The sequence below is a fragment of the Portunus trituberculatus genome, chromosome 33 (assembly GCF_017591435.1).
Source record: "Portunus trituberculatus isolate SZX2019 chromosome 33, ASM1759143v1, whole genome shotgun sequence".
Taxonomy (NCBI): Eukaryota; Metazoa; Arthropoda; class Malacostraca; order Decapoda; family Portunidae; genus Portunus; species Portunus trituberculatus.
This window is the reverse complement of record NC_059287.1, coordinates 11,125,763-11,134,592: the sequence shown is the minus strand read 5'-3', so window position 1 is coordinate 11,134,592 and position 8,830 is coordinate 11,125,763. Positions and strand designations below refer to the sequence as shown.

General features: G+C 44.8%; 1 protein-coding gene across 1 annotated transcript; it reads right to left on the bottom strand.

Annotated features, from left to right (window-relative positions):
- Positions 1–2,016: 2,016 nt before the first annotated feature.
- LOC123512223 lies at positions 2,017–8,302 on the bottom strand. Its single transcript, XM_045268480.1, has 2 exons — positions 7,148–8,302; positions 2,017–2,075 (listed from the first exon to the last, which is right to left on the bottom strand). Exon 1 carries the CDS (start codon positions 7,757–7,759, stop codon positions 7,190–7,192), a length of 570 nt encoding a protein of 189 aa, XP_045124415.1. The 5' UTR covers positions 7,760–8,302; the 3' UTR covers positions 2,017–2,075; positions 7,148–7,189.
- Positions 8,303–8,830: the final 528 nt, after the last annotated feature.

Sequence of the window (8,830 nt, the reverse complement as noted above, 5' to 3'; positions counted from 1 at the left end):
TTGAGTTAACAAGGCCCACCTAAGAATGCGTTGGTTTCGGTTCTTCATGGCGTGAAGGAAGGCCAGAGGATTGTGATCGGTGAAGACCTTCGTAGTTTGAGGACCAGGATGAAGGTAGCACTCAAAACGTTGGAGCGCCAGGACGAGTGCCAGAGCCTCCTTCTCGATGGTGGAGTAGTTGAGTTGATGTTTCTTCAGCTTGGCGGAGTGATAGGCGATGGGATGGAGGATGCCGCTTGTGGGGTCCGTTTGTAGTAGGACAGCACCCACTCCAACTCCACTCGCGTCCACTTGTAGATGGAAGGGGCGGGAGTGATCCGGCGTCCAGACCACTGGTTCCGAGGAGAGAACGCCTTGAGGTGTTGGAAGGCTTGGTCACAGGTCGGGGTCCAGTGGAAGGGGACGGAAGTGCTGATAAGGTCCGTCAGGGGGGCGGCCAGGGTGGAGAAGTTCCTACAGAATCTTCTGTAGAAACCAGCCATCCCCAAGAACCTCATGAGAGCTTTCCTGGTGGTAGGGACAGGGAAGCCAAGGATGGCCTCCACGTTAGCTCTCTTGGGGCGAACCTTGCCGTTCCCCACCACATGTCCCAGGTAGACCACCGTAGACTTCCCGAAGGTGGACTTGGCCAGGTTGATTGTAAGCCCGGCTTCCTGCAACCGACCCATCAGCCTCCGAAGACGGGTCAGATGTGTCGCCCAGTCGTCCGAGTCACCACCAGGTCGTCCAGATATGCAGATGTTCCCTCCAAGTCCTGGGTGATGTAATTTATAGCCCTCTGGAAGGTGGCGGGAGCATTAGACAAGCCAAAGGGCATCACTGTGTATTGGTATAGTCCGAAGGGGGTGATGAAGGCGGATATTATTCGGGCCTCGTCCGAGAGGGAATCTGGTAGTAACCTTTAAGTAAGTCTATAGTGGTTACAAATTTGGCTACTCCTATACTATCTATAAGGTCCTCTATCAAGGGCAATGGGTAGGAGTCTGGCACCGTCACTTTATTTAATTTCCTGTAGTCGGTGCAAAATCGACTACTACCATCTGGCTTAGATGTTAACAGGCAGGAGAAGCCCAGGGGATATACTAGGTTCTGCAAGGTGATGACAGAGCAGATAGTCTACCTCTTTTTCATCAAGTCTCTTTTAATGGGTGAAATGCGATAGGCTGGTTGTCTTATAGGCTTGATGTCATTAGATATTAATGTTATGTCATGTTGGATAGTATTACAAAGTCCTGGAAGGTCACCTGTGATTTCTGAAAAGTCTAGCAATAACTTTTTAAGATCAGACTGTTGTGAAGGTGTTAAGGAAAGAAACACCTCATCAAGGTTGGACATGATTTGGCTGTTTGAGGGGCGTCCTTTAGGTGACGAGAAGAGGAATTCGATGTCGGACTCTTCCTCGGGGGCACAGGACCAGACTCCTTCCCTACCAGACATACAGGTACAGTGCGAGACAAGTCGTCCTCTGGTTCTCTGGAGTGGTAAGGTTTCATTAGATTAATATGAACTAGTTGGGAATCCTTACGACGGTCAGGAGTGTGGACCACATAATTTAATGGACTTAGTTTTTGAGCCACAACATAAGGTCCCATGAACTTACTGTGAAGAGCATTGCCTGGAGTGGGGAGAAAAAGTAAAACCTTGTCTCCTGGTTTGAAACTTCTCATGACAGATTTGGGAAGAGAATTCTGTTGCATTTTAGTTTGAGATTTGAGGAAGTTTGATTTAGCAAAAGATCTGACTTCACTGATTTTATTCTTAAGGTTACTGATGTAGTCAGACACACTGGGGCTTGAAGGAGTATTTTGAGTAAACCATTGATCCTTTAATATTTTGAGAGGCCCCTGATCTGTCTACCATAGAGTAATTCAAAAGGGAGTAACCTAAAGAATCTTGAGGAGATTCTCTTAAAGCGAAGAGAAGGAAAGAGATACTTTCATCCCAGTCTCCTTGATGCTCCAAGCAATACTTCTTCATCATGGATTTTAATGTTTGGTGAAACCGCTCCAGACAGCCTTGGGATTGGGGTGGTAAGCCGAGGAGGTAACATGGTCGATGTTTAGCTCATTCACTATCTGTTGGAAAAAATTGCTAGTGAAATTGCTACCCTTGTCAGACTGAATTTGTTTTGGAATTCCTACCGAGGTGAAAAAATGTATTAGATGTTTTACAATGGTCTTTGATGTGATGTTCTTAAGAGGGAATGCTTCAGGGTACCTGGTAGTGGGATCCATGAGGGTTAACAAATACTGATTCCCTCGTTTGGTTTTGGGTAAGGGCCCTACGCAGTCTAGAATGATCTTTTCGAAGGGCTCCGTCTGAACTGGAATAGGCGTCAGAGGAGCTGGCACAAGGCGTTCGTTAGGCTTACCCACAATTTGACATATGTGACATGTTTTTACATAGTGTGACACATCCTTTTTCATTCCTGGCCAAAAAAATGTTGAAGAGCCTTCTTGTAGGTTTTTGGATGCCTAGATGACCTGACAATCCATCATGAGCTAGTTCTATAATGGCTGGTCTTACAGACAAGGGATGACAACTTGATGTGTTTCTGACCAGGTGTCTAGTTGTTTCAGTTCAGGAGGTCTGTAGGCACGCATCAGGACTCCTTCCTGATAATAAAAACAAGGCAATTTAGACATATCCTTTGTCTCACTGGCAACATGTCTGATCTTAGCCAAAGTGAGATCCTGTTCCTGAGCATTAATCAAATTCTCCTTTGAAATGATGTTATTGTACAAGTTGTCAGTAGAGGCAATCATTGGTGGAGGAGGTGATGAAAGGGCAGGGGACTTGGACTGAGACCTGGTGACTGCACACACTGGGAAGAAGTGAGGGATGTTTCGTCCAGGGTCTTAGTGGGACTTTCTGTTAAGGGAGAATCAAGAACAATTAAGTTTGGAACAGCCAAGTTACCCGCAAGATCATTACCCAGTACAAGATGTACCCCGGTACTGGCAGTTCACCAGGTTTAATGGCTACCTCAACCTCTCCTGAAATGAACGGGCACTGTAAGCTAATATTAGCCAAGGGATAGGAGAGCTGTGATTCGAGACCTGTAAGGATCACCTTCTCCCCAGTGAAAGCCTGTTTGATGTTAGGGATGACATCTTCCCTTAAGATGGATTGGGCAGCACCTGTATCACGCAGAACCTTGACATTTATTGCCTTGTCTTTACCATCAGTCAGGGACACTTTACCTTGATACATGTACGAGTCATAAAGTTCTAGAGGAGAGTTGACAGGGTTAGCTAGGGCCACTGGTTTCTTGTTCTCAAATGTGTTAGGTTTAGGGGCCACAAAAGAAAGTTGACGTTGAGAGGCCTTGCAATTTGGGTGTCTACATTTCTGGATCGTGTGACCTGGTTTCTTACAGTATGTACACCAGGGGAATTATATGCATTTGGCGAGAATCCGGTCGGCTTACCACCCGCGCCCCAAAACCTTCCCCAAAGGAGGACCTAACATTAGATAGTGAACCACGACCTCTACTACCCAGGGATCCCATCAACAAAGCAAACGCATCAGCCACTTTAGCGGCAGACATAAGATCACTCTCTCCCGTTCTTCCACATGCCTCAGAATATTAAAGGTAACTTGTTCTTCCATTCTTCCAGGACCATTAGATTGAGCAACTCCGAAAAGGTGGTAATGTTAAGGGCGGCTAACCATTTCTTAAATTGTCTTAGTTTCTCACTAGCAAATTCAACATAGGTGTGAGACTCTGGTTTCACATACTTTCGAACTGTTGTCTGTATCCATCAGAAGTGATAGAGTAGGCGTCTAGAATGTTACCTTTGATCTCTTCATATTCTACCTCATCACTAAGGCCGTTGTATACCCTATAAGCTTTTCCTACTAGCTTAGGGACAAGGGGAGACACCCACTGATCCTTGGGCCATTTATTGCTATTAGCAATGCTCTCAAAAGCGCGAAATGACCCGTCAACATCAGATTCATCAAAAGGGGGAACTAGCGGAGCAGCTGTAGCAGGATTAAAGCTTGCTAACTTTTCTTTATATCTATTTCTTCCCTCTAAACTTAGCGTCATTTCGTAGGGCTAACTCCTGAATTTCTAACTCTTTCTCCTGCCTTCTAAGTTGTAACTGAAATTCTCTCTTTTTATCTTCTTTTTCTGCCTGTAGTTGCATTTGTTTTTCCTGTAGTTGCATTTGTCTTTCGCTTCTTTTTTGCTGCCTGTAGTTGCATTTGTTTTTCATGCATCCGGTATTCTAGTTTAAGCTTCTCAATTTCCCATTGACTTATCCTACTCTTATCCTGTTCTTCCTGGGGACTGTGTATTATAGTCCTCGTAGAGGCTGACATGGGAGTTAACTCTTCTATGGCATTTCCTAGCAACTGACCTTCTTGCACTAGATGTTCAACAACTACATTCTTAATGACCTCTTTAGTCATCTGAGACGTGATGGGAACATCAAAATGTTTAGCGATGGTCTTCCATTGGTCCTTCTTTATATTAGCATCTTTAAGTTGTTCCAGAGAAGGGTCGGCACAAAAATCTTCAACGTTAAACTGAGCGGAAGCCATATTAAATAGATGTTAAACCACAACAAAAAAAAATGATAAGCGAATTACTTAAGTGAGGAACTTGGCAGAGTGATAATAAAGGCAACCTTGAAATTACCTAGATTATACTTAAGTAAACACTTATGAGTACAATCACTAATGAGGGGTAAACTAGAGAGTTACGGCATTAAGAGGGATCCGGATTACTCTAGTTACGAGACTTGAGAGTGAGGAGCGAATTGTACTGAGACTTGTTATTGATAAGGAGGCGGATTAGTCTGAGAGACTAGTTAAAATGGCCGATTCTAACTAGCGAGAAAAATGATCCGCGAAGTGAGGGATTGAGGGTTCGCATGAACATATGATGATCCCAACACTTGGATAACACTTATTACACACCTGCCTATGTGCAAAAATAGAGATAAGTGCTATCGGTGAACACGCCTTTCTACCTGGTTTCCTGCTCTACCACTGCTATGCGATACCAATGAAAGTCACGAAGCACGTTTAACCCAAAAGGAGCCACTTGATCGCACAAAGGTAAATTTAAACCACACGCAGAGTAAGTCACAGAAAAAAACACATCAAAGTCACAACACCACAGAAACACAAGAAAAATAATGTAATCACAGAAAAAAAAGTCACTGGAAAAATGGAACACTGAACATAGGTTATAATAGAGTCCTGTCACGGTCGCCAATAGGAGCGTTCGCGTTAAGGCGATTCAGTTACCAATGAGTCATTTTCCGTTTTCTTTTGCGGGCATCATGGGTGGCTATTTACTTTTTATTTAATTAATACTACGTATGATGCAATCTCTTAGTCAAGAAACCAATTTTATAACATATCCTCAGCTCTCCTGTCCGCACGGAAACCATTCTGCTCCTCACTTAATACCCCAGCTCTTTCAATCCACTTACACAATCTGGCATTCAACACCGCACTGAACACTATGCCTACTGTATTGACTAACGCGATCGGCCTGTAATTTTTCAACTCATTCTTACTCTTGTGTCAGCCCTTATTCAGCAGAGTCACCCTGCACTCATTCCACATTCTTTGCAGTCTCTCCTCCTCCCACACCTGGTTAAAAAGCTCAGTCATCCTGTCAATCACAACATCACCTCCATTTTTATACAGCTCATATGGTATTTCATCCGGCCCTGCTGCCTTCCCATTCTTCTGCCTTTTCACCCACTTCTCCACCTCCTCCCTGCTGATTCTTTCATCCAGTTCATCTGCATTCCTTCTCTCCAGTGTCACACATCCTTCTCTCGCACCAAACACCTCACCTACACCACCCACTTCTTCCCAGAACTGTCTGATTGCCTCTCTCATTCCTTCCTTCTCTGTTACAACTTCACCATTCACTTTCAAACTCTCCACTCCAACACTGTCTGCCATATTCTCATCTCTCAAGAACTTGTACCATTCACGGCCACCTTCCATGTCTTTCTCTCTTAAAGATTCAGTCACACTCCTTTCACACTTCACTTTGGCCTTCACTATCATTCGCTTTGTCACTCTCTGCTGCTTTACATACATTTCCCATGCATTCTGGTACTCATTCTCTGCCTCATCACTTTCATGCCTCTTTTTCCTCAGCCACCTACATTGTCTACTCCTCTTTCGCTCCTTTCTAGCCTCTCTGATTTCATCATTCCACCATGGTTTACGTGCTTTCTTTCTTCTTCCTACTCTCACATACCCTATCTTGCTCTCTGCAGGACTCCGCACATCCTCTACCAATCTCTCATTCACGTGCTCCACATCATGTACACCTCCATCATCCCAGCTTCTTGCACTCAGGTCCACCTGGAAGTTTTCCCACTCTACATCTCTCAGTCTCCACTTTCTCTTCTTACTCACCACTTTCACTTCTTTCCTACCATACAACAGGCACTCCACAACCAGCATATTGTGATCAGACACAATATCCACTATACCATCCTCATCTATCCACATGTGTGACACGCATTCTTCCATTCACCTACACATAGTCTATCGCTGACTCCTGCTCCCTTGCACTCCAAGTCACACGTCCCTCAGCCAAAGTTACATTCAGATTCTCTAACTCCATTTCATCCACAAAATCCCCAAGCATCTCACCATTCCTGTTCACAAGTTCTCCCAGAATTCCTTCATGTGCATTCATATCACCCATCACCAGCACTCTCCCCCCTCCATGTTCTCTCACAACTCTCTTCAGTATGTCATACTTCCTCCTGTTCTCACTCTCAGCTCCTTCACCCATGACAGTCATGTACACCACCACCAGAACCATCTCCACTCTGCCCCGACCATCTGTGCACTCCACTCTCACTGCCAACACATCCTCACTGCTCTCACACGTTCCCACACCAAGCTCCTCTACTTTCAGTCCACTTTCTTTCCTATAGAGAAAGGCTACGCCTCCTCCCTGTGTCTCCTGAGTCCTACGTCCCTTCCCAATCATAGCAAACTCACATCCTTCCATTTGTACCTCACCTCTCAGGTGCGTCTCTGTAAGCCCGACTATGTCGAACTTCCATTCCTGGAGCTCCCGGGAAATATCCTCAAACTTACCCACATCCCATCCTCTCACATTCATGCATCCAATCCTCACACTCTCACTTGCCTGGCTGGTGTCTTCTTCCTGGCGTGCTTTTGTCGTCTCCCGTCACTGGTCCATCAGCTGCAGCGACCTCGCCCTCACCCACTCACACACCCGTCGACCCATCCTGGCAGTCCCTGCGTCGTTCAGGTGCACACCGTCCTTCTCATACAAGCTGAACCGGTCTACCACGCCGTCCATGTCGATGAAGCTCAGCTTGCCTTTTTTCTCCTTCATCCACTCTATCTTCATTTTCAGCAGCTCCTCTTGCAGTCTTCTGTTGGTGAATCTTCTCAGACGCTCGTAGAACGGGCCTTCCCTGGGTCTCTGCATGACACCCACGACGGCCATACTCATGCCCTTGTCTTCCACACTCCTCACAGCATCCACAACATTCCTCACCGTCTCATCTTCACCAACATATTCTAGGCCGTTTCCACCTCCTTGGATGATCAGCATCCCGTCCTCCATGCTGGCTGCTTCTTCCTCTACTTTCTTCCTGATGTCCGTGATCTTGGCACCACTCAGGCTGGTACAGCCACTCCCTCTCATCCTGCACTTCACTTGGCTGGACATCGTCTTCACCATGCTGTCTCCAATAATTCTGATGGGAGCCTTCTTTTTCCTCATTTTCATGGTGTGCTGCTGTCTTGGTCCTTCCTCTTGTCTGCTGGGCTGGGGTCCCACAACGTCCTCTTCAATCTGGCTGCTCTTCACTTCCTTGGAGTTCCCTTCGGTCTGAATACTTTTCTCGGTCTTCTCACTACGTAGAATCTTCTGTCTGTACACTCTTCTCCTCTTTCTGGCACCGGTAGCTCCTCCACATGTTTCTGGTGACCTCCTTGCAGGGATCACAGAAGTATATGAGGTTGTCGTTGACCAGTGCCTTGGTGTTGGACTTGAATCCAACACAGGCCATATGATACCAGACCTCACATCCTTCACACGCCACTGCACTCACCCTGACAGTCAGGGCTTCACCACACACGCCACAGTCGCACACAGGCATCATGTACACACAAGATATCCACACAGGGTCGCAGCAAGCACAAAAAAATCACAAAAAAGGTCCGAGCGTTTCAGGGCGTGTTTACACTCACCGCGTCAGGGGACCAAATTCTTATTCTTTTTGTTCTTGATCTTGTTCATGTTCTTGTTCTTTCCTTTTTATTATTATTATTATTATTATTATTATTATTATTATCATTATTATTATTATTATTATTATTATTATTATTATTATCATTATTATTATTATTATTATTATTATTATTATTATTATTATTATTATTGTTGTTGTTGTTGTTGTTGCTAGTAGTAGTAGTAGTAGTAGTAGTAGTAGTAGTAGTAGTAGTAGTAGTAGAAGTAGTAGTACAGTAATAGTAGTAGTAGTAGTAATATTTGTATTATCGTCTTCATCATTATCATTGCTGCTAATATTATCATTGTTATTATCATCACCATTATTGTTACTATTCTTGTGGAAGCATTGTAACAGTTTGGAGGCAGGTGGGGAGGGAGACACGGGCTGTGGGTGAGGACTTTGCTTCCTCATCAGAGTCGCCTTACAAATTCTTTCCATAAGCAACGTGAAGGACTCATCCACAATGCGTGTATCCCTTCCCTACCTTCCCACACATTACTATTATTGTTATTATCATTATTATTGTCATTGTTATTTGTCTGTTATTATTATTAGTATTATTA